Source organism: Girardinichthys multiradiatus, chromosome 1 (genome assembly GCF_021462225.1).
Source record: "Girardinichthys multiradiatus isolate DD_20200921_A chromosome 1, DD_fGirMul_XY1, whole genome shotgun sequence".
NCBI classification, from domain to species: domain Eukaryota; kingdom Metazoa; phylum Chordata; class Actinopteri; order Cyprinodontiformes; family Goodeidae; genus Girardinichthys; species Girardinichthys multiradiatus.
Genome location: NC_061794.1, coordinates 1,370,849 through 1,396,356, shown reverse-complemented (window position 1 = coordinate 1,396,356; position 25,508 = coordinate 1,370,849). Strand labels below are relative to the sequence as shown.

The following is a 25,508-nucleotide window of genomic DNA, read 5'->3' as shown; positions in this document are numbered from 1 at the left end:
ACCTTTATTAATATGCTCATAGCTGTTTTTCCCTTTTATACTATTGTGAAATAAAATATAAGTTCTAATGTTTCCCTTTTATTACAATAAGATAAGAATGCTCATAAACATACAGTACAAAGATAAATGGCCCAAGGATTGTCATAAATGACCTGAAGCTGGGGCACTGGGTTTGATAGTGGAGCAGCTGGTATAACTGGGTTGATTAGAAAGCTACAGCACACAAGTATGGACACCTGCTACTACACAATCTAACAGATAGACACCACAATGGTGACACATAGTATACTGATAATCACTGAGGGAGAGCACATCCATGGCATTGGAGTGCCAGATATAAAAACTGTATGTGACCTTCTTTGAAGGCTCTTCGTCATCCTCTAACAGACGGAGACGGTCCGAGACGGGAGCCTCAGTGCTGATCTCTGTAATCATTCCTCTGCCTTAATTTAGATTGAAGAGCTAAAAGTTAGAAACTGGTTGAGAGTCGTTCCTTTAAGAGTCTTTAGATAGAGTGGTGACTGCTTCCGGGGTCCAAGGACCGGTGGAGCTCCAAGGCGTCTTACCACCAACAGGGTGCGGTAGCTTTGGACAGCACTCTGCAGCCAAACCAAACCAAAGCTCAGGCAAAGGACTTGGTTCTTACCTGACTATCTGTTACAGGATACTTTTTTACTACAGGGTATAAGAGTGGGACAACATGTTGTAATGGCAATTTACTGAGCTACAGCAGGTAACATAAGTACTTGTAAAAGTATTAACCCTCCTGACTTTTTACCTATTTAGTTACATTTCAGCCTATAATTTTGACTTTACCTGTAGTTTTAAAATCTTATTTTATGGGATAAATCTGCACAAAATATAAGTTGGTGAAGTGAAATAAGAAAACAAAAATCTAAAAACATCTTAAAAAAAAGCAAATAAAACTGGCAAATATCCAGCCCCTTTGCTCCAAAAGCCCCTAAAAAGTTCTGGTGAAACCAATTACCTTCAAAAGTTACACAATGAGCGAAATGAAGTCCACCAGTGTGCAATCTAAGGGTCACGTGATCTGTCAGTATAAACGCACCTTTTCTGAAAGGCCCCCGAAGGAACTTTCCAAACAGGTCAAGGACAAAGTTGTTGAGAAGAAGTCAGGGTGGGGTTGTAAAAAAAAATCTTAATCTTTGATACTTTGCCAGAGCACCATCAGATCCATAATCCTCAAATGGAAAACACATGGTACCACAACAAACCTGCCAAGAGAGGGCCGCCCACCAGAACTCAGAGACCGGGCAAGGAAGGCATTAATAAGAGGGCAGCACAGAGACCAAAGGTCACCCTGAAGGAGTTGCAGAGTTCCACAGCAGAGACTGGAAGACCTGTCTATAGGACCACAAAAAGCTGTACACTCAATAGAGCTGGGCCTTATGGAAGAGTTGCGAAAAAAAAAAGCCATCAATAGTAAAAATAAGAAAGCAGGTTTTGAGTTTGCCAAAAGGCATGTAGCGACTCCCCACATGTATGAAGGAAGTTGCTCTGGTCAGATAAAAAAAACCAAGGAAAACGCTATGGCTGGTGCAAAGCCATATCCCATAACCCCAAGAACACCATCCACACAGTGAAACATGGTGGTGGCAGCATCATGCTGTAGAGATGCTTTTTAGCAGCAGGGACTGGGAAACTGGTCCGAGTCGAGTGCTATATACAGGGGTATTCTTAAGAAAGAAACCTGTGTCAGTCTGCCTCTTATTTGAGACTGGGACAGGGGTTCACCTTCTAGCAGAACAATGACCTTTAGCATACTGCTAAAGCGACACTCGAGTGATTTACGGGGAAACATTTAAATGTGTCGGAATGGCCTAGTGAAAGTCCAGACCTAAATGCAATTGACAATCTGTGGTTAGACTTTAAGATCGCTGTTCACAAGCAAAAATATCCAACATGAAGGAGCTGGAGCAGTGTTGCCTTAAAGAATGGGTAAAAACCCCACTGGCAAGATGTAGTGAGCTCTGTTAGGAATAACCTTTATTAATATCACTCACAGGTGTTTTTCCCATTTATACCATAGTAATATAAAATACAAGTTCTAATGTTTCCCTTTTGTTAGAATAGGATAAGAATGCTCATCGACACACATTACAAGGATAAATGGCCCAAGGTTTGTCATAAATGACCTGAGGATGGGGCACTGGGGCTGATAGTGGAGCAGCCGGTATAACTGGGTTGATTAGAAAGCTACAGCACACTTAGATTAAGGATAGACACCCGCTACTACACAATCTAACAGATAGACACCACAATGGTGACACATAGTATACTGATAATCACTGAGGGAGAGCACATCCATGGCATTGGAGTGCCAGATATAAAACTACATGTGACCTTCTTTCGAGGCTCTTCGTCGTCATCCTCTAACAGACGGTGACGGTCCGAGACGGGAGCCTCAGTGCTGATTTCTGTAATAATTCCTCTGCCTTAATTTAGATTAAAGGACCTGAAAGTTAGAAACTGGTTGAGAGTCGTTCCTTTAAGAGTCAGTGTTAGATAGAGTGTGTGATTGCTGCTGGGAACCAAGGACCGGAGGAACTCTGAGACGTCTGACCGCCAACAGGGTGCGGTAGCTCGGACAGCTCCTAGAAACTTATCCAAAGGTACATGCAGTTGAAATTGCCACAAAAAGTGGATCAACAAAGTACTGAATTTAGGGAGGGGGGGTAAACGGTTGTGTACACTGACATTTTCTGTTATTTTGTCATATTTGTTCTTTGTACTCGTACTCGTACTCGTCGTCTTCCGCTTATCCGGGACCGGGTCGCGGGGGCAGCAGACTCAGCAGAGACGCCCAGACGTCCCTCTCTCCAGACACCTCCTCCACGGGGAGCCCAAGGCGTTCCCAGGCCAGCCGAGAGACATAGTCCCTCCAGCGTGTCCTGGGCCGTCCCCTGGGCTTCCTCCCGGTGGGACGTGCCTGGAACACCTCCCGAGGAAGGCGTCCAGGAGGCATCCGGTATAGATGCCCGAGCCACCTCAACTGGCTGCTCTCGATGTGGAGGAGCAGCGGCTCTACTCCGAGCCCCTCCCGGATGGCCGAGCTCCTCACCCTATCTCTAAGGGAGTGCCCAGCCACCCTACGGAGGAAGCTCATTTCAGCCGCTTGTATCTGAGATCTCGTTCTTTCGGTCATGACCCAAAGTTCATGGCCATAGGTGAGGGTAGGAACGTAGACCGACCGGTAAATTGAGAACTTTGCTTTTCGGCTCAGCTCTCTCTTCACCACAACGGACTGGCACAGTGCCCCCATTACTGTGGCAGCCGAACCGATCCGTGTGTCAATCTCCCGCTCCATTCTTCCCAAACTCGTGAACAAGACCCCGAGATACTTAAACTCCTCCACTTGAGGCAGGAACTCCCCTCTACCCTGAAGAGGACAAGCCACCTTTTTCCGGTCGAGTACCATGGCCTCGGACTTGGAGGAGCTGATCCTCATCCCAGCCGCTTCACACTCGGCTGCGAATTGCCACAGCGCATGCTGTAGGTCTTGGCTAGAGGGGGCCAGCAGGACCACGTCATCCGCAAAAAGAAGAGACAAAATCCACTGGTCCCCAAACCAGACCCCCTCCGGCCATTGGCTGCGTCTAGAAATCCTGTCCATAAAAGTTATGAACAGGACCGGTGACAAAGGGCAGCCCTGCCAGAGTCCAACATGCACCGGGAACAGGTCCGACTTAGTGCCGGCAATGCGGACCAAACTCCTGCTCCGCTCGTACAGGGACCGGATGGCCCCTAATAAAGGGCCCCCGATTCCATACTCCTGGAGCACCCCCCACAGGGCATTATGAGGGACACAGTCGAATGCCTTCTCCAGGTCCACAAAACACATGTGAACCGGTTGGGCAAACTCCTATGAATCCTTGAGCACCCTGTAGAGGGTATAGAGCTGGTCCAGTGTTCCACGGCCGGGATGAAAACCACACTGCTCCTCCTGAAGCCGAGGTTCGACTATCGGTCGGACTCTCCTCTCCAATACCCTGGCGTAGGCCTTACCAGGGAGGCTGAGCAGTGTGATCCCCCCAGTAGTTGGAACACACCCTCCGGTCCCCCTTCTGACCACCACCCCAGTCTGCCAGTCCAGAGGCACTGTCCCCGACTGCCACGCAATGTTGAAGAGGCGTGTCAACCATGACAGCCCTACAACATCTAGAGACTTGAGGTACTCAGGGCGGATCTCATCCACCCCCAAAGCCTTGCCACCGCGGAGCTTTTTAACCACCGCGGTGACTTCAGCCTGGGTGATGAAAGAGTCCAACCCCGAGTCCCCAGCCTCTGTTTCCACCACGGAATGCGTGATGGCAGGATTGAGGAGATCCTCGAATTACTCCTTCCACCGCCCGATAATGTCCTCAGTCAAGGTCAGCAGTCTCCCACCCCTACTATAAACAGTGTTGGCGAAGCACTGCTTCCCCCTCCTGAGGCGCCGGACGGTTTGCCAGAATCGCTTCAAGGCCAACCGGTAGTCCTTCTCCATGGCCTCATCGAACTCCTCCCAGACCCGAGTTTTTGCCTCTGCCACAGCGCGGGCCGCAGCACGCTTGGCCTCACGGTACCTGTCAGCCGCCTCAGGAGTCCCACAAGCCAACCACAGCCGATAGGACTCCTTCTTCAGTTTGACAGCATCCCTTACTGCCGGTGTCCACCACCGGGTTCTGGGATTGCCGCCGCGCTACGGGCAGCAGCATCGACAATAGATGCGGAGAACATGGTCCACTCAAACTCTATGTCTCCAACATCCCTGGCCGAGGTTCTCCGCCAGGCATTCCCAGCAGACCCTCACTATGTGCTTGGGCCTGCCAAGTCTGTCCGGCTTTCTTCTCTTCCATCGGATCCAACTAACCATCAAGTGGTGATCAGTGGAAAGCTCAGCCCCTCTCTTCACCCGAGTTTCCAAAACATGCGGCCGAAGGTCTGATGATACAACAACAAAGTCGATCATCGACCTCCTGCTTAGGGTGTCCTGGTGCCAAGTGCACTGATGGACACCCTTATGTTTGAACATGGTGTTCGTTATGGACAATCCGTGACTAGCACAGAAGTCCAATAACAAAACACCACTCGGATTCAGATCGGGGAGGCCATTCCTCCCGATCACGCCTCTCCAGGTGTCACTGTCGTTCCCCACGTGGGCGTTGAAGTCCCCCAGCAGAATAATGGAGTCCCCGGGAGGGGCACTAGCCAGCACCCCCGACAGGGACGCCAAGAAGGCCAGGTACTCCGCACTACCACTCGGCCTGTAGGCTGAAATGATAGTCAGTGACCACTCCCCAACCCGAAGTCGCAGGGATACGACCCTATCATCCACTGGGGTAAACCCCAACACGAGACGGCTGAGCTGGGGGGCAACAAGCAAACCCACACGAGCCCGCCGCCTCTCCCCGTGGGCCACTCCAGAGTAGAAGAGAGTCCAACCCCTCTCAAGGAGATGGGTTCCAGAGCCCACGCTGTGCGTGGAGGCGAGCCCGACTATTTCTAGTCAATATCTCTCGACCTCCCGCACAAGCTCAGGCTCCTTTCCCCCCAGCGAGGTGGCATTCCACGGCCCTAGAGCCAGCCTAAGCATCCGGGGATTGGGCCGCTGAGGTTTCCACTTTCGTCCGCCACCCAATCCTCTTTGCACCGGTCCCTCACGGTTCCCCCTGCAGGTGGTGGGCCCACTGGGGGATGGCCTCGCGTCTCTCGTTCGGCTTGGCCCGGCCGGGTCCCGCGAGGAGCAACCCGGCCATCAGGCGCTCTCCGACGAGTCCCGACCCCAGGCCTGGCTCCAGGGTGGGACCCCGGCGCCGCCGTACCGGGCGACGTCACGTGCCTCGATATTTTGGTCCTCATGAGGGATTCTTGAACCACTCTTTGTCTGACCCATCACCTAGAGCCTGTTTGCCATGGGAGACCCTACCAGGGGCATTTAGGCCCCAGACAACATAGCCTCTAGGATCATTCGAGCACTCAAACCCCTCCACCACGTTAAGGTGGCGGTTCAAGGAGGGGCTCTTGTTCTTTGTTTCACAATAAAAAAAATCCAAAGGGGTAAATACTTTTGCAAGGCACTCCATGTAACACTCAAACATTGTCATAGTAAATACATTTCTAATATTTCCATTGACATTAAGTTCACAACAGATGTAAGCATTAACCCAAGTAATTCCAAATACAAAGGAATCAAAGCAAATTAGCCCATACACGAAGTTCTATGCAAACTAGAAAAATTAGGATTTTCTGCAAAAATACATTGTGAATGCTGTAAACTGAATTCTCTACCCCACTGCTTGCTGACAGCAGAGTCTCTCCTTGGGGAGGCACTAAATGTTGCCACCCCCATGCCTGTGTGCCAAGAGATCTTGACACCGCCCTGTGATTCAAAGGAAGGTCGGCAGTGATCCCCTTTTTTAATAATCACAGAGCCAGGAAACCTACTGTAACACAATATAACTCAGCTTTGAGGAAGATATAGACATCTAAATGATGTGTGAAATACCTGAGCATTAGTGACACTTATGTGCTTCATGTCTGCTGCTATCTGCTCGACATCACTGCAGAGCTGCTGAAACTGCTGCTGGAGGAAAGCTAACTCCTCCTGCTGGCGGGGCTGAGTGTCATCCTTCAACTGACGCCCAGTGTGGACTGGGCTCGTTAAAGCTGCCACTTCCTGAGGAACCAACAAAAAGTTAACATTAAAGTCATGCTGCAGAGGTCTTTAGTTTTAAGTCAGTGCCCACTCATCCAAAGGTCCTCACCTGTGTGAAGGTAAACTTCTGAGTGTGTGTGAAATGGGTGCCCTTGGTAAGGATAAGGTCAGAAGGGGCACTGCCTGTGAAGGTCTGCAGGAAGCCTGACAGCTCAGACGTAGAGCGAGAAACACTGAAGACACTTTCAGGAGACGGTGCGGCAGCAGAACGCAGCTGCTCTTCGATGCATTTGCGCAGCCGTGTCAGCTTCCTAGAGTGGTAGTCCTGTTCAACAAAATGCAAGAAAACACAATCAACAGGAAATCACATCTTTGCTTCTTTGTTTTATTCTCATTTCATAAAATTACTTTCAAATGTTTTATATCTGCAGTATTTAATTTTTAAGCGTGAAACAGGATTTGAGAGATGCACCATTCTTTAGGTGATCATTTGAACAGTTCTTTGGGATTCACCTTGTCGTAGGCAACGTCCTATTTTCTGTCTGTCAAATGGTTTTTGCTTCCTTGTGTTCTTTCATCCATTGTCCACACCTGTTCTTCTATCAAAAGAAGTAAGGAAGTGCTCTCATTCAATGTGCCTTGAACTATGTGCTTAGCCATCAAGCTGAACACTTATAGAGTTTAAATGAATGTTGGTATTTTCACTGTTTTTGAAAGTTAATCTGTGTTTTTTGACTGGCTGATTTTAAGTCAGCTGGGAATTAAAGTTGGACTACTGAAGTTATTTCAAGTAACCCTGTGATCTGAGCCTTGGGCTGCTGCATCTAATCATTTATTTTTCTTATCCCTGTTTAGTGCTCTTTCCCCACCAGTTTCCTGTCTGAGTTTTACTGCTATTGTTTGAACATGTTACTCATCACCCGGCGAGTGGCTATGAGCTATGCTGCTTGTGTACCAAACAGTCGTCAAGTTGGTCTTGTTCCCCCTTTTTTGTTGGCTGCCAATCCAAACACCCTGATTTACATGGATATATGACCGGAGAGATCAATTGTTACTTCCACATTCCAGATTGATCCAAAGCGTTCAATAGTTCCATCTTCGCCTATAAATTGCTGACTGAATCTCCATTACTGCTCAGTGTGCATTCCTTATAAACTGATACATTTTAATCAGTTTACATTTAAACTCTGGATTATTACATCCTTCCAGTAGTTCGTGAGCGTCCAATTCAATTCAGTTTGCGCCAATTCGCAACACATGTCTTCTCAAGGCACTTCACAAAGTCAATTCAATCAAATCATACAGATTTCAAGTACATTCCAATTAATGCTAACTATCAAACAGTGCAGTTGGATTCAGTTTATTATTTAGATTGGATAAAAAGTTTTTCTGTCTAAGGAAACCCAGCAGATTGCATCCAGTCAGTGACTTGCAGCATTCCCTCCTCCCGGATGAGCATGTAGAGACAGTGGACAGTCACTGGTGTTGACTTTGCAGCAATCCCTCATACTGAGCATGCATGTAGCGACAGTGGAGAGGAAAAACTCCCTTTTAACAGGAAGAAACCTCCAGCAGAACCAGAACCAGGCTCAGTGTGAGCAGCCATCTGCCACGACCGACTGGGGGTGAAAGTTTGTTACACCTCAATATTTTGATTGCCAGAGGGAAGAATTTTGTTTAATAAACTTTCACATAAATAGGAAAGATAGGGAAGGTGTTTGTGTTTATTTTATATGAAAGTGATTTGCAGTCAGTATCACTGTTTTGGTTAATGGTTTACATTTAGTATGATTTTGGCTAATAATTATTAATAATCATCTTCATTTGTTAATTATAATTATTAACAGTTACTAGCAGCTAAACAATCTCAATTCCACAACAAGTTTGAATAGACAAAGGTTCTGGGTGACAATTAATTATTTAAAATTATTGATAAGTGCTGGTAGCCCAATGACCACAATCCCATAGTGTACTTCTGAAATCTATTTGTTGTGGATCATTTTGGTTAGGAATTATAAATTATGATGTTTAATTATATTTTTTATAAATATTCATAATCAGATAATAATTGCACAACATAACGAATGTAGTAAGATCCTACACTATTCTGCATAATGTACAGACAATGTAGACTATCCGACAGTAGAGCACAACATAGAATGATGAATCAAACTATTGAGGTTGTCATGAACCTCGAGGCTCTGTGGTAGACTGAGTTAAGAGAATTTAAACACTGTGACGAAGCACTTCTATGAGACAGAAATAGGACATAAAAGGTGGTAGACAAGTCTTTTCTTAGACTCAAACCAAAAATATGAGAAATTTTATTTTTTACCAAATGTTTAATATGAAAGTTAGGAGAGAGAATAATCGATCAAGATTCTAATGTACCAATATTCACACACTAAATCAAACTTAAAACCATCAAGAGGGGTGATAGCTGGAAAACTCAAATTTCCACTGGGGTCTCACTTCTAACATACCAAAGAACACAAAGAGAGTAAAAGCAATGTAATGGCAGAGCAGAAGAAGAGGAGTGAGAAAAATGTAGATTCATCACCACTGATAACATTATCATAATTTTTTACCAAAAATGTGGACGTGGTGCGATTTTCTGACATGTTGAAGCCCTAACCTGCGGTGTGAGGCGGGACAGCAGTCCCTGACTCTTCCACTCGGTATCCCACTCGTGAGCATTGCTCAACTCCGCTGTGTGTTGCTCCAAGATAGACGACACCATTGAGGTCCGACTTGGAAACTGGGCGGTAACAGGATAAAGGATGTCTCTTTGGTAGTGCTTCACCTCTGAAAATGCAGAACACACACACAGATTTCAATCTAGTACCTGTCACATTTTAAAATGTGAATTTAAGAGCTGCATTTAAACTGAAAAAACAGATGATTTGTTGGTAAAACTGATGCAGTATAGCTTAGAGTTGCAGACTTTGCTGTTGGCAACATACATAACTTTTTAGCATTCTGAAAAAGCAGCAAGCCTCCAATCAAGAAATGAAATAAACTGGAGTCAAGATACTTTAAAAGATTTGACTTTTTCTAACTTTCCTCTGCAGAGCAGCTGCAGTTTGACTAGGACTAAATGCTGCATAAGAAACATAACAGAGCAGAAGTTCTAATCCACAGAAATGCTAAAAAAACTAAATATTCATTGAAAATATACAGTGCTGTGAAAAAGATAGATTTATAGATTACTTTTGACATCTCTCTCGTCACACATAAATATTTCAGATCAAAAAAAGAAACTTGTTAAATAGAACATGCATGACAATATGAAGTAAGCTAAAGGATCTTTAAAACATAACACATCATACCCTGTCTATAGAAATTTAGAAACAGATGAGAAACAAAGTCATTGACATCAATCAGTCTGTAAAGTGTAACAAAGTCATTTCTAAGACTTTGGGGCTCCGGTGAACCATAGTGAGAACCATTTTGCACAGTGGGAGAAAACATGGAGCAGTGGTGAACCTTCCTAGAAGTGGTAGGCCCACCAAAATTACTCTAGAAGTGAATCAACAATTCATTTAGGAGGCCACAAAAGAACTCTGAACATCTCAATCACTGCAGACCTCACTTGTCACAGTTAAGGTCAGTATCTATGATTCAACAAGAAAGAGACTGGTCAAAAATATCACCAGTGGGAGAGTTCCAATACAAAAACCACTGCTGACCTAAGAAACACAAAAGCCTGCATCATATCTGCCAAAAAACATCTTCATGAACACCAAGATTTTTGTCAAAGTATTCTGTGCATTGGTGAGAAAACCGTAGAACTACTGGCAGGTGTGTTTCCCGTTTTACAACTGGTGTAAAGCTAACAGCAGCAAAAGAATGCTAGTGCTAGTGCTAGCATTCAAACATGGTTATTGTAATGTGATGGTCTGGGACTGGTTTGCTTCTTCTGGAGCTTCATGTACGAAAGAGTCCACAGCTTTTAAGCTAAAAGTTGGCGGCAGAGAGAAATTCTAAAACTTGCAGTGTACAATATAATTCAGATGTACGAAACCGTGCGTAGACATGTCACCGCACATGTTGCCTTCATATATATCCCACTTTGAGTGGAATTGGGTGCAACTGCACATCCATCTTCGACCGCCCGGTCCCCACCCCTGAACACATATGCAAATCAGTATAGATAGCAGGAAGGCAACCCACACGTGTCCAAATAACCATGGGAACAGTGCTGTGGCAGTCACAGAGAGACTGTGTCTACACACCATGAGGGATATTTGTAGTGAATTACAGCAAAACAACTTCTTGAATGACATTAACCTGACTGAAAATAAAACGTTTTTCTGCTTGTACCGATTTAGTTCTACAATGGTTGCATTAAATCCAAACAGTGCTGTCTAGCTGCTGTATTGCGCTCAATTACAGCTGATCATTATAATGTATCCCACATCATTGTTATGGTGTTAATATACCTCCCATATTTCTATTAGGAAGACTGTCACCACACACACTATGTGGTGACCATTTACGACGTCACCTTTAAAAAATTCAATAAAATGAATAGAATAAAATAGAAGCCAGCCATCGCGCATGGAGCCTGATTGAGGTTTGTTCCCAACAGGACTATTATAAGTATAGGTACAATTTTTAGATGATTCACATGCATTTAATGTTCCTCAGTGCACAGACCAATGCACAGTTTACATCTGACTCAGGTGGTTTCCATAATTTTCTGAGGTGTGTTACTTTATTGTATGAGGCCAAATGTAATTCAGTTTCATTGCTCAGGTTTAAAACCATAAAACCTCAACCTCAAATACATTGGGTTCGTTGCTCCTTGCGTTAAATAAACTCAATTGAATCATATTTCAGTGTATTTAGGTGAGTTTTAGGACCGTGAAATTTGTTACTCTCAACTGAAAAAGTCTGCATGGATGCTGCAACGTTCTGTTTTATACATCCCAGGTTGTGCATGAAACAATGCGCCACAAGGTTTTTTTGTGCGTACACATGAGGGCTCTGGTGTTGGATAAACTGCCGTAATTGAATTCTGCTGTACTCCAGAAAAGTCTGAAGGAGAATGTTTTGTCATCAGCCTGTGACCCTAAGCTCAAGCACACTTGACTTTTGCAGCAGGACACTATTTAAAAGCACACCAACAAATGGACCTCTAACTGGCTTACAAAAAACAAACAGAACAAAATGAAGGTTCTGAAGAGGCCTAGGCAAAGTCTGGAATAAAATCACATGGAGATGCAGTGGCAACACCTTAAACAGTATGTTTCTGTACAGAAAAGTTATCGCTAACATAGTCAGGAGTGGCACCTAGGGTTGCCAACCCCTTGATAAATAAATAAGGGACACCTCCTGGTAGGACTATCCAACCCCACTGTCTGCACCTCTACCGGCCTGGTGATTTTTTTCACCCTTTTTCTTTGTGTGAAATGACTTTGGAAACATTGGACTCGAACCCAAGTTTAATTCGATGCATGTTTTGACTGATACAAATATCCATGGAAAAACAATTATTCAGCAATTTATAAAATAATTTATTCTTTTTGCAAAATAAAATTACTAGACCAAAACAAATATCCTTCTAAAATAAATAAACCACTATTGAAAAGACCTCCGTCCTGCTTAACTTAAAACAATATAAAAAAGCATAACAGTATAATGCAAAACATTTTCGTAATAGTGCATTTAGTGCAAACAAAAAGTCTGTAGAAAAGTTGTAAACATAAACACCTTAAAGGCCATGACTAGGGTTAGTCAGGTGTAGTGAAAAAAATATTGAACTAGTGAACTAAAAACTGCAGTGCTGAATTATGTGGAAACAACCTATTTTTTCCATTTATATTTCATTTGAGCTCTTTCTGATGCAAGGAGTTGTTTGCTTTTCAGGACTACCGAGTAAAACTCTGAGCAGAACATTTCATTAATTAGACTGACAATTAGTTCACTTCTCATTAATTCTGTAGAACATTTGTTCCTCACATCAGTCCACTTATTATCTATCTATCTATCTATCTATCTATCTATCTATCTATCTATCTATCTATCTATCTATCTATCTATCTATCTATCTATCTATCTATCTATCTATCTATCTATCTATCTATCTATCTATCTATCTATCTATCTATCTATCTATCTATCTATCTATCTATCTATCTATCTATCTATCTATCTATCTATCCATCTATCCATCCAGGAGGTGAGAGAAAAGTTGTGAATAAAATCGGATATATTGCGCATTCTGTGAAACAACTGAACTTTTACAATGTTTTTAGACGAGAATGTAGTTGTGTAAATCTAAAATATTTGATCAGTTTATTAAGATATCGCTTAATTACACAAATGCGCCGATGTGTTCATCAGCTGCCCTCACCAGCTGTCAGCTGACCGGGTGGTTGAGGAGCGCTGAACCCCGAGAGAACAGCTGACTCCCGGCACATTGCTTTCAAAATCCCGCGGGGTTTCCCCAATGGGTGGAAGTTAAACAGATATAATTCAGTCAGATGAAATCTAATATTAATGTTTGGTTTATTTATTATAATAATAATAATAATTATTATTATTATCATGCTCTGCAAATAAACTGATTTAAACTTTATTCTTGAAGTTAATATGTTAGTGTTTAAGTTGTTGAAAGCTTTACAAATAAATTAAACAAATCATATTTTTCATCAATGTATTTTATCTAGTGTTAGATTTTTATATCTATGAACACAAAAAATATTTTCAACATTTTAAGTGGCTGAATAACGAACAAGATAATAAAACAATAAGATTGTAAAACAAAACAGCGTTATAAGCCATCAGCAATATGTAAAAGGTTAAATAAAAACCGTGTAGTTATTTACAGTAGAGACAGCGATATTAACCTTCAGGCTCCATTTGTTCGGCTTCACAGCTCTGTGCTTCATGCTAACACGGTTGCTAGGCAACAGAAGTTACGCTGAGGTAATGGCAAGAGAAACGCAGACCGACGTAACGCCGGCGGCACACTATGCTAATCTGGCATGTTTAGCTAACAGCTACAGGAAGCATAAGTGTTACTGTTTGACCATCATTTGTTTACATGACGCTTCTTGTAGATGCTGATTTGACTTGGTGATTGACATCCGCTAAGCTCATAGCTCAACATGCCATAAAGGAAGTTTAACCTGATGTGAAACGTAAATCGATGAATCTGTGTTTGAATAATTTGTGGCTATTCTCAAGGACCCGGATGTGTTACAATTAAATTCAATTCAGTTCAGTTTTATTTATATAGCGCCAATTCACACCACATGTTGTCTCAAGGCACTTCACAACAGTCAGGTTCATACATTCCAATTAGTCCTAACCATTGAACGGTGCAGTCAGTTAGTTATTTATTCAAATTGGATAAAAAGCTTTTCTGTCTAAGGAAAAAAAAAGAATGTTTACACAAAAAACTGAATTTTGGAACTGAAATTAATTTACAGACCTGAAAGTGAATGTATTATATTATACTAACCATTATATTCAGTTTCAGTTTAGTGAAATTCATTTTCAAACCAATGCATTTCATTTCAAATTACACAAATACAGATTCAGTCAGAGCAATTCAAATTCAGTTTCTGATGGCACAAGTTTCTTCCTATAGACCAAGCCCATTTGAACTATGTCACAGCCCTGGAATACAAGTTTGTGAATAATTGTTTTTGTGCTTCATATTAAAAGTGAAGTGAAAACTTATGAAATCAGTGTTTTGCTAACTGGAGAGATACATTTATGAGTCTGTTAATATTTCTTTTGAATCAACTAGATTTATGCAGCATAGGACGTACCTTTCAGAGACTTCTGGCCCTTAGTGCAGTGTGGTAAGCTGAGTGGATAGACATGAAAGCTGTGTGATGCTGCCTTACTCTAAAATAAAAGAAAACAGGTTTAGACAAAGATTGGAATGTGTTTTGATCCTGGTTTAAAGGTTTAAGGTTTTATTTGGTTGGTTAGGAGCATCACAGCCCTTTAACTGCATCAAGTCAGGATTCTTAACTTTTAACAAATAATAACTTTGTAAAGAAAGTTACAATGCTCAATTAAAATAATCATCAAAAAAATCAATTTAATCATGTTTAGCATTTAAAACAAAACAAAAGAGTGAAACTCAAAATTAACTTTGCAGAGAAAATTGTTATTGCGTTTAAGATGACATGGTTAGAAGCACATGTCCACTTGGGCCCTCAATACTAAACGGGTAGTGCTGCACTTCCTTCCAGGAAAGGAAATGAAAAGAAAAAATCTGTCAGGTTTCAGGAATTATTGACTTGGATTGTGATTGATGTCACTTGTCACTGGGCCATGTTAAAGGCATCTCCATTTACCATCAGCAGCTTTACTGCAGAGAAAAGACAACACATCTGGACTAAAAACCACTGAAAAGTTCAAGTTCTTTCTTACGGTCACTCCAATTAAACATAATGAAGTGGAAATACATGTCTCCTGATTCAGGGACAAACATAATATAAGGACGGTGCTGAAATAATTAAGTTTGAGGCGAAAATCAACTATAACATAAGAAACATTCATTATAAGTGAGATATAAATGCATGTTTAAAGGGCGGGGCTCAGAAAATGCAGGGCATTATAGGGCTAAGTAAGCATAAACCCATCAAGCTGGTTCCTGGGTCAGCAGAAGTCTCCACAATATTACCAGAAGTAAACACAAGGCTGGGTCACCTGGGAGAGGGTCTCTTGACACCAGAAATACCTGGAGATCCCAGAACACATCACTTGTGATATGTTTTAATCCTCAAATAGCACTGTAAATAAAGACATTCTGAATATGTTGAGAAACTAACCCCTCTCCTATGCCTAGTTGAGTCAAATTAAGAGGTCCTCTAAATTATTTTTTTTAAAGATTTGGTTTGCAGCACTAGATGCCTTTATTTTGTTTGAAAGTAGGCAGACAGGAAATGGGGTGAAGAGAGGGGTAAGACATGCAGCACAGGTCGCTGGGACCAGGACTCGAAACAAGGGATGGGCAGCGCCAAAGCTTCTCCATACATGGGCTGCGCGCTTTACCGCTGCACCAGTGCCTTGCCCCAGCAGCCGTACAACTTCTTGAATAAAGCTGGTTTACATTCTGGTTATTCTCGATTTAACTAGGCATTATTGCCTTCTAGATGGCTGGAGCGTATGATAATTGGCAGGGTGTAAGGGGTCTCTCATGGTTTTTTTTCTTGCATCTCTTGTTGAATAAATTCTATAAGAAGAGTCAGGCCACAGTGACCCAAACCTTTCTTACCACATCTTCAATAGGTTTCCTGTCACCTAAAGAAGCCAAAGTCCACTTAGCAAAACAAGAAAACTGGACTACCTAAAAGGTAAATGTAAAAAAATAGGGGCTGGACTGTGCTGTCTGCTCACAGAATGAGTAAATTAATCTACATGCATACACCTTTACCTGAAGTTTCCAGATCAGCCAGTGTTCTCATATATATTGATGTACCTGTGTTTTACAGTGTAACGGCAATCTGCAGTTCAGAGGCACCCAGGAAACCGCCAGCTGGGCAGTGATTGCAGCAGCGATGGCTCTATGGAGGACAGCTGATTTGCCTACAAGAAGAGAACACATTTGAGGTGATGGAGTTAAAAGCATATTATTAATAAATGCCTTCATAATGTCAGGTAAACAGAGAGGAGACTTAAAAAGAGAGCTCAATTAAATATCAGTACTATATTTGTTTCTTACTCTGTCATAAACATCTGTCATAAACATCTATGACTTTCAGTTCTTATCTATCAATTTGACCGTAAAGTTTTGTTGTTCCGTATTATCCATAAGAACTATCTGGCTGTGAATAATGTTGGGTGCCTGCGACTCCCTTGGCTCATTTTAGTGTTTTTTTCGATTGGGTCAGAAAGTAGGGCAGTAACAAGTGTGTGTGTGTGTGTGTGTGCGTCTATGTAATGTGTGTGTGAAAGTAAATAGGACACAAAAGGCAGCAGACGGAACACACAGTGAGGTGCCTGCACAGTCCGCCATCTATCAAATGCTTGGTTCTATAGGTTTGTTTTGTATATATAGTCTTTTTTTTCACACAGACACCAAAAGTGATTTTTCCAGTGGTTAGAGCAATGGCAGGCATGTGAATTCCCTGGTGTTACAATCTGAATAGCATCCAGTTGGCTTTCCCCCAAAACAACAAAAAGTGAACTGCAGATTGGCCAAAATCAGGGCTTCCCTCTGGGTCGATTAGTCTCTTCCAACAGCTCAATTCTTTTTGCTTTCTTTAACAAAATACTGGTCTATAACTGCTGCAGCAACTCCACACATGCAATGTCTTACTTTCTTCACACAGGTGCATCACCAGCCTAATTTAAAAGATTGGGTCAGCTCCACCCCGCCACTGGTGAGCTGTCAACAGGTGCCACTAATTTACAAATGGAAGATGACAGAAATGCGTGCGTATATAACAATAAGCAAATGTTTTTTTAACAGTATTGGTGTAATGCTCATAGATTCCATAAAATGTTTTCTATTCTGGATGAGATTTAGTTGCAATTAGTGATGGCTGGATGAGATGTCACGAAGCGTTTTCACACATTGCCAAACTGTATTGAAGTTGACAGACTCAATTGACACTTATTTGATGACCTAGTATACACAATAATATAATTTAAGACATTGTATGTTATATTGTATTATTTTATATCTTCATTTAAATTTAAAATATCTTTCATATTTTTAGATACAGTCAATATATAATGTGAACATGTATCATAACATAAGTGAACATGTTGTGAATGAGGATACTTGTGGACTGGGATTTCTTTTTTTTTTTTTTACAAATTTTTATTACAAATAAATACGTTTTTCAACATTTTGAAATAGTCTGTTACGCTTTTTTGATACAACTTCTCCAGCTGTAGAAAACACCCGCTCACACGGCACAGATGAGGCTGGAGTGCAGAGAAAATGAAAGGAAAGGCGGAAGATGTTTGGATAGATTGTCTTTTGGTTGTCCCAGTGTCTCATATGATCCTGGGACCTGGCAATATTGCCCTCTGCCAGATATCTCTGCACCTCATGGACGGCATCAGCTGTGGCACTTTTGGTCTGCCTGCCCACTTCAATGTCGAGATGTTGACAAAGGTTAACTAAAAAACAAAGAATTGACATTTTAGTGCATGATTTCTAAACAACAGCAACAACAACAAACAAATAATGCTGAATAACATGTCTGACGTGGGTGCAGACAGCTGTTGTGAAGACGGTCCTGGCTTGGGCTCATTTGTGCGTCCAATTACAGGTGCATGTTCTGACCGCAGTCTACTGACAGCCTCATTGCACTTGGAGGAAGTGCAGAACCCGAGTGATTTAAATCTGGGTTCTAGAAGTGTTGCTAGGGTGAACACACTTAATGACTCCAGATTGGAAGCAGTGTCTGTGACTCAATGCTTCAGGTGTTCATGTAGGTGTATAGCCATAGCCTGTGTGTGCAAGGTTGAAGTATTAAGCTCTAGTGCAAGATAGAGCATTTTTATCATTGGGATGACGTTTGACCCTGACACTCACCTCTCTTCAGACAACTCCACTGTAGCTTGAAGGAAAGGAGCAAGCACAAGAAGTGTTTTTCCTATGATGGTATACTCATCAGTTGTAAGTGGAGTCAAATCTGTTTGTAGAGGCCAGAGATACCAACACTGGTTCCTTCTCATCATGTAGCCTTGACAGCATTTCATATGTGCTGTTTCAGCATGTTGGCACCTCATTGATAAGTTTCAGGGTTGGTCGTGCCATCTGTTGCTGTGCTTGACCAAGCTTCTCCTTGGCTACTTGATCTGAAGGTTGTGACAATGTGCCTGGCTTTGTGTCTGATGAATGTAAGAGTGGGGATCTGATCACATGATTTTCTAACTAATAAATTGGGACTATATGCAATACAAGGTGAGTGCCGAATTTGGAGCCGTCTAGTGGATGCCATCATGTTTGTTATGGCATCATTACTTTATTGGTTATGGCCCAGTCCTCCATCATGCCCCTTTTGACTTGGGCCAAAATGTGTGACTTTGTGGAAAGTATTGCACTCCCAACACAGATGTACACAACTGCAAATTCTCATTAATGTAGCGACAGGTAAGAGCCAAGTAAGCCTCCATGTTACAGATGTCCACATGTCAGCTGGTATACTCACTGCCACAACTTGCTGTACTTCCATTTTCACTCGCAAAATGGTAAATGGACTGAACTTATAGAACTTATAGCTTTTCCAGTCATACAGACCACTCAAACCGCTTTACACAAGAGTCTCATTCACTCAACGCTCACACATTCATACACCGATACCCAGATCGATAGGCAACTTGAGGATAAGTGCCTTGCCCAGGGGCACATCGACATATGGCAGGAGGAAGCTGGAATCAAACCCACAACCTTCTGATTGCAAGACGACTACTCTTCCTACTGAGCCACAGTCACCTCATTCCCGTTCCTCCTCGTACTTTTTGGCCACCATTCGTTTAATGGTCTGAAAGTTACAACAAGTCAAACCAAAAGCAAATCAATATATTTAAATTAAAGATTAAATAAATTGGATATATCAACTACTATAGATAATTTCCACACAAACCTTTCTGGTTGGCAAAACATATGAGGGCTGAAGGACCTGAACAGGTTCCCTGAACCCTTCACTCTCCACAGTGCTGAGGGGCTGTCAGTCCTTCAGGATGAAATTCAGCAGAGCCTCATCCAGCATCTGCTTCCTGGAAGCTTGATGGTTAAAAATTATATAAAGAATAAATTAATAGGAATTAATTATCAATAAAGCAACTGTTCTAGAATGGCTGTATACCTGAGTTTATCCTGGGTGTATCTGGGACTTCATTCTCATGCCTGGCCCTATAATGCCAGAGCATTGAGGAGGTGCTTTTGTTTAAATTGGAAAGTTCTGTCGAACAAATTCAAACTTTAACCTTCAGAAAATAATATGAACAGTAAACTAAGAGTCACTTTGAAATGAATTTCAGTTCAGATAGATCAATTGGAAACTCTGAGAGGAACAAGATGAAACAAGGAAATTAAAACAAATACCTTATTTTCCGATATCAGATCAAAAATGGTCAACACGGCGGAAACCTTTCGTTTGGCTCGAGGCTGCTCAGTAATTCTTGATGAATTTGATGATGAACCGCAGAAGATGAGACATTCTTTTGGGCAGATGCATCTCGTTGACAAATATGCTTCCTTATAAACACAGTTTGGCGCATCAGAGTCAGTTCGAAACAGTTCCTGTATTGGTCACGTGACTTTCTTATAGTGATACGCACATCGACATGGGGTTTTGCTCTATGAGCTCGGCGCACTAGTTGCTATTCTTGTTCAAAACCACCCTGAGAGCTAGGGATGGTACCAAATTTGGTACTTTTATAGTATTGACCAAATTCCGTCATAATCATAATCAAATTTTGATTCGATTACTGTATCACAGTTTGTTGATTTCTGACCTTCAGGCTTGAGTTTCTAAACTGATATATTAAGAAGGTTCCTGGGACTCCTAGGCCCAGGGGCAGACTGGCCATTGGAAATTTTTATGACAAATCTTACAAAACACATTCTTCCATGCGTTAAAATGAGGAATGTTGAGCATCTTGTGAAGCTATGCTTTTGTATTGGTTTCACAAATAACAACATTGTTAATTTCTTAGCACATTGGCATCAAATTATTACCAGTATCAGGACTTTGAAACGATTGTGCAAATGACTGTGTCTGTTTCGAAGAAAGAACCACACGGACCTAGAAGAAACTGCTTGTTTGGCGGAAGATAAATTCAATTCAATTCAGTTTATTTATATAGCGCCAATTCACAACACATGGTGCCTCATGGCACTTTGCACTGTTTGATAGTTAGGTACATACATTCCGATTATTCCTGACTTGAAATCAATCTGATGGATTCGATTAATCTGATTTTGTAGTCGGATTCAGTTAATTATTTAAATTGGTTAAAAATGTTTTACCATGTAGCGACAGTGGACAGTCGCTCGCATTGACTTGGCAGCAATCCCTCATACTGAGCATGCATGTAGCGACAGAGAAGAAAAACTCCCTTTTAACAGGAAGAAACTTCCAGCAGAACTAGGCTCAGTGTGGCTCAGGCCAGCCGAGAGACATAGTCCCTCCAGCATCCCCTGGGCCTCCTCTCGGTGGGACGTGCCTGGAACACCTCCCAAGGGAAGCATCATGGGGATGCCAACTGGATCCTCTCGATGTGGAGGAGCAGCAGCTCTACTTCGAGCTCCTCACCTTATCTCTAAGGGAGTGCCTGGCAACCCTACGGGGAAAACTCATTTCAGCCACTTGTATCTGGGATCTCGTTCTTTCGGTCATGACCCAAAGATGACCCAAAGTTCATGGCCATAGGAGAGGGTAGGAACGTAGACCGACCAGTAAATCGAGAGTAAATCCCCATTACTGCAGCAGCTGCACCGATCCATCTGTCAAACTCCCTCTTCATTCTCCCTTCAATCGTGAACAAGACCCCAAGATACTTGAACTTCTCCACTTGAGGCAGGAGCTCCCCTCTAACCTGAAGAAGGCAAACCAGCCTTTTCCAGTCGAGAACCATGGCCTCAGACTTGGAGGTGCTGATCTTCATCCCAGCTGCTTCACATTTGGCTGCAAACCAGCCCAGTGCATGCTGTAGGTCTTGGCTAGAGGGGGCCAGCAGGACCACGTCATCTGCAAAAAGAAGAGACGAAATCCACTGGTCCCCAAACCAGACCCCCTCCGGCCCTTGGCTGCACCTAGAAATCTTATCCATAAAAGTTATGAACAGCACCGGTGACAAAGGGCAGCCCTGCCAGAGTCCAACATGCACTGGGAACAGGTCCGACTTAGTGTCTGCAACGCGGACCCAACTCCTCTCCGCTTGTACAGAGACCGGATGGCCCCTAATAAAGGGCCCCCTACTCCATACTACTGGAGCACCCCCCACAGGGCACCACGAGGGACACTGTCAAATGCCTTCACCAGGTCCACAAAACACGTGGATAGGTTGGGCAAACTCCCATATACCCTTGAGTACCCTCCAGAGGGTGTAGAGCTGGTCCAGTGTTCCACGGCCAGGACAAAAACCACACTGCTCCTCCCTGAAGCTGAAGTTCGACCAACGGCCGGACTCTCCTCTCCAATACCCAGGCATAGGCCTTACTAGGGTTGAGGACTGTGATCCCCCTATAGTTGGAACACACCCTCTGGTCACTCTTCTTATGAAGGGGGACCACCACCCCGGTCCGCAAGTCCAGAGGCACTGTCCCCAACCACCAGGCAATATTGAAGAGGTGTGTCAACCATGATTATTAAGATCAATTGTCCAAAGGATTATTGATTTATAATTTGGCAAATCAGTTTTGAAAATATCATTCTATTAAAATAATGTTTTACTTACCCTTCAGATTTTTAACAGTGACTGGTTGTTTGAACTTATACCGTTTGTTATCCATAATTAGTCAGTCAGTCATTTTCTACCGCTTATTCCATAGTGGGTTGCGGGGGAGCTGGTGCCTATCTCCAGCAGTCTATGGGCGAGAGGCGGGGTACACCCTGGACAGGTTGCCAGTCCATCGCAGGGCAACACACAAACAACCATGCACACACTCATTCATACATCCATTATTAGTTTTAAAACTAATTTGACCTCATTTCCAAATTCCTCAAAATAAACCTCAGCTCCTAAACATAAATATCCACACTGAGCTGTGATATCACTGCATCATTTTTACTAGTTCCCTTTTTTCTTTATGGTTCATTAGTTTTGCTTATTTCTTCATTTTGCTTGGTAGTCTTAATTGAACTGTTTCTCGTTAGTTTGTTAATTGAAATACTTTAACCTGGAGTTTAATTGTTTTTGTTAATAAATTCTTGTATTTTGGAGAGAACTTGTCTGTGTTTATTTCATAGGTGTGCAGAGCTTGCTATTACCTAACGCCAGTGCTTAAATGACCTTTTTCATCAATTGTTCCATAATGTCACACCAAATTGTAAATCAGGCTACAATTCTACATTTTTACTTTATTGGTAATTTTGTTGATAATTATTAATAGTTGCTAATAACCAAACAATCATAATTGCACAACAAGATGACTGCCTGTCCAGTCTGAGGGATCGGTGTAGAAAGCCATAAGATAGGTGACCAACAAGCCAATGGCTACACTGACAGTGTTCCTCATTGGAGAGAGAAGAACCATTTCTGCAGCACTCCACCAATCAGGTCAGACCGATGCAGTAAAAGGCACAACACACCTTGTCTGAAATGACCAAAGACACCTGAAGGGTTCTAAAATCCCGAGAAACAATATTCTCTGGTATGATGAAACAAAGATTTAGGTTGAAGTGTAATTTCTAGAGGAAACCAGACACCACTCACAAATATATAATTGGATGTTTGATATCAGGATTTCTGCTTTTTGGAGTCAGCGGTTACCTGGCATATCGAGAAATTCGGAGTGTCAGCAGCTGTTCTGGCCATTGTAAGGCTGCCTGGCATGTATGATGGGATCTTCAGGGCGATCAGCACTCAGACTGAGATGTTACGTGAGCTGAATCACAGACTGGATGTGATCCTTAGGATCGCAGGCAGGTTGCGGTTCCTGGACTCAGGGGTGAAATGGGATAAATCTTGGAGAAAGTTGTTCGCTTGGATCTGGCAGAAAGACCAGGAATTTGGCTGTTTGGATTCGCCTTTGAGAAGCACCAGCGAGACTCTCAAGGCTGATGGAAAATTAAAAGTCAGCCTAACCCAAATAATTATTGTTTTTCTGAATCTGGCTCCCCTGCGCGGCCTTGATGGCTGGTTATCTTCAACTTCTCCTGGAAGTTAAGTAAATATGACGCTCTGCTCCCTCTGCCCCCTCCCTTCCCTGAGGACATCTGTGGACCTGCTCAGAACTTTGTGGCCGGTTGATGAACGTACCATCAAGGACAATGGCTTCGGGGACAGTGCTTCATGGACTTACTTGCACACACTCACATGCTCAAGATAAACATATGCACCCCCTCACACCAACTTCACCGTTCCCGGCATGATGTTGTTTTGTCAACTTGTTGCTTCTTTGTGCTGAGGTTTTTTGCAATCTCAAACTGTATCCTGCTAAGGATAAAGTGTGAAATATGATTTTTTCCCTCTACTTACCTAATGTGGCCTCTTTTCTCATCTAGCAAGGGCAGCGCCTGTGAGTGGGCAGCAAAGCCTCGGTGACCCGTCCCCCCCTTGTCTTGTGTCATGATGTATGTTTGGATGGGTTGTACTGGAATTCTAATTTCCCCTCGGGGATCAATAAAGTATCTTTGAATTGAATTGAATTGAAATAGGCGTCTAAAGCGTGTAGCATCATACACAAAAAGACTGTTTCCATAGGTGCTTGATCAAAATACTGCGCAAAGAATGTGAATGCTTATGTACAGGTGATGTGCATAAGTATTCAAACAGACCATTTTTAGTTTGTCTTTATGGGGTGTTGTGTGTATTTTGAGGAGAATATTGAATTTGATCAATTTTGCAATACATTTCTAAGATAATAAAATGTATAAAAAGTTAAGTGCTGTGAATACTTTCCAGATGCACTTTAACTACGTGATACCTTATGCCTGTCATATTTTTGCACACTTAAAAAAGGAAAAAATAAACACTGACAGCCACCATTTTTGTTCCTATTGCTTTAACACACCATCAGAAAAGCAAAGCTACACAACTTGTACTTTTGTATTATGCTTGAGGATGACATGAATCTTCTTGTGAATCTTTTGTCCTCTAGTGTACCTGTTGGCTGATCTGAGGTCTCAGAGCTCTCTCGGGGCAACTTCTCCACCAGGAACATAAGCAGCGAGCGAATCTCTGGCTCGTTACTGTATAGAAAAGTCTGGTAACCAATCTCTCCTTTATAGCCAATGTCCTGAAAGACACAGGTCAAAGTGTCAGCATAGTATATCATAGCAAGTAGAGCTGTATGATAATAGAAAAATGTGTATAATGTCATAATGTTAGTGAATGTTGCAATAAGGATATTGCTTGCAATAAATAATCAAAGAAATGAACAGTGTTGATGTCTTCATGCTTTTAGTTTGATGCAAATGATTACCGTATTTTCCGCACTATAAGGCGCACTTAAAAACCTTTAATTTTTTCAAAAAATGACAGTGCGCCTTGTAATCCGGAGCGCCTTATATATGGATCAATTGGTTAATTGGTTGATCCATACTGGTTGTACACGGCGCTCTGTCAAAATGTTTCAGTACGACTGGTAAACTACAAAGCCGCACCGCTTGCAGCATTACGGCTACCGTAGTCAGGGGCGTCGCCGAAGTAATAGCGGTAAACACCTGTACTGTGCTTATTCCTAGTCCAACACCACTTGTGTGTGTATAACGTTTGAATGTACTGTTGCAGGAATTGCCTGAACTACATGTGATTAGAAGCTCAGTGTGTGGGGTGTATGTTTCGTGTGTGTGTATGGAAGATGTTGACATTACTCCTCCGGACAGAGGTGGCGCTGTGTGCTGCCGTAGCTGAGAATCAAGAGTGAAGGAGTGACGTCGGTATTATTGTGTGTGTGGGGTGGGTAGAGACGGCGACCGGAGCAGCGGTGTATGAGTCTGTAAGCCCTGTGTTTTTACGTGCTGCAAAGTCATTAAAAAGAACCCCGAATCTCGTCAACAACTCAGTGTTTTGATGCTGTTTCTTCATGCTCAACTCAGCAACGTATGAGTGAGGGAGTTAACCCCGAGGAAACTAGTAACTTCGGCCCTGGAGAAAGCGTCTCCCCTGTGTCATCAGACTACGGTCAGGGGTCAGAAACAGGAAAGGTTAACAGTACTAACGTTTGATTTAGTGCATCAAACTGTTTCTTTTA

At 42.7% G+C, this 25,508-nt stretch overlaps 1 protein-coding gene and 2 long non-coding RNA genes across 5 annotated transcripts in view; 1 reads left to right on the top strand and 2 right to left on the bottom strand.

Annotated features, from left to right (window-relative positions):
* Window positions 1–25,508, bottom strand: part of ccdc22 (coiled-coil domain containing 22) — a 51,382-nt gene that overhangs the window by 14,174 nt on the left and 11,700 nt on the right. Inside the window, exons 3-8 of the mRNA XM_047361536.1 lie at window positions 24,419–24,551; window positions 16,107–16,213; window positions 14,443–14,521; window positions 9,294–9,463; window positions 6,768–6,983; window positions 6,509–6,679 (exon numbers count right to left, since the gene is read on the bottom strand). Of these exons, the coding sequence (XP_047217492.1) occupies window positions 6,509–6,679; window positions 6,768–6,983; window positions 9,294–9,463; window positions 14,443–14,521; window positions 16,107–16,213; window positions 24,419–24,551 (876 nt within the window). The remainder of the gene's footprint in view (window positions 1–6,508; window positions 6,680–6,767; window positions 6,984–9,293; window positions 9,464–14,442; window positions 14,522–16,106; window positions 16,214–24,418; window positions 24,552–25,508) is intronic.
* On the top strand, window positions 14,534–24,552 carry LOC124865999. Of its 2 annotated transcripts, XR_007037703.1 has the most exons (4): window positions 14,534–15,981; window positions 16,120–16,237; window positions 16,960–17,062; window positions 24,414–24,552. It is a non-coding gene; the product is annotated as an uncharacterized LOC124865999 (long non-coding RNA). The 2 variants fall into 2 exon arrangements; XR_007037702.1 differs by lacking the exon at window positions 14,534–15,981 and having other exon boundaries at window positions 16,111–16,237.
* LOC124866005 lies at window positions 17,622–20,708 on the bottom strand. Of its 2 annotated transcripts, XR_007037705.1 has the most exons (4): window positions 19,453–20,708; window positions 19,231–19,370; window positions 18,948–19,128; window positions 17,622–17,758 (listed from the first exon to the last, which is right to left on the bottom strand). It is a non-coding gene; the product is annotated as an uncharacterized LOC124866005 (long non-coding RNA). The 2 variants fall into 2 exon arrangements; XR_007037704.1 differs by lacking the exon at window positions 17,622–17,758 and having other exon boundaries at window positions 17,765–19,128.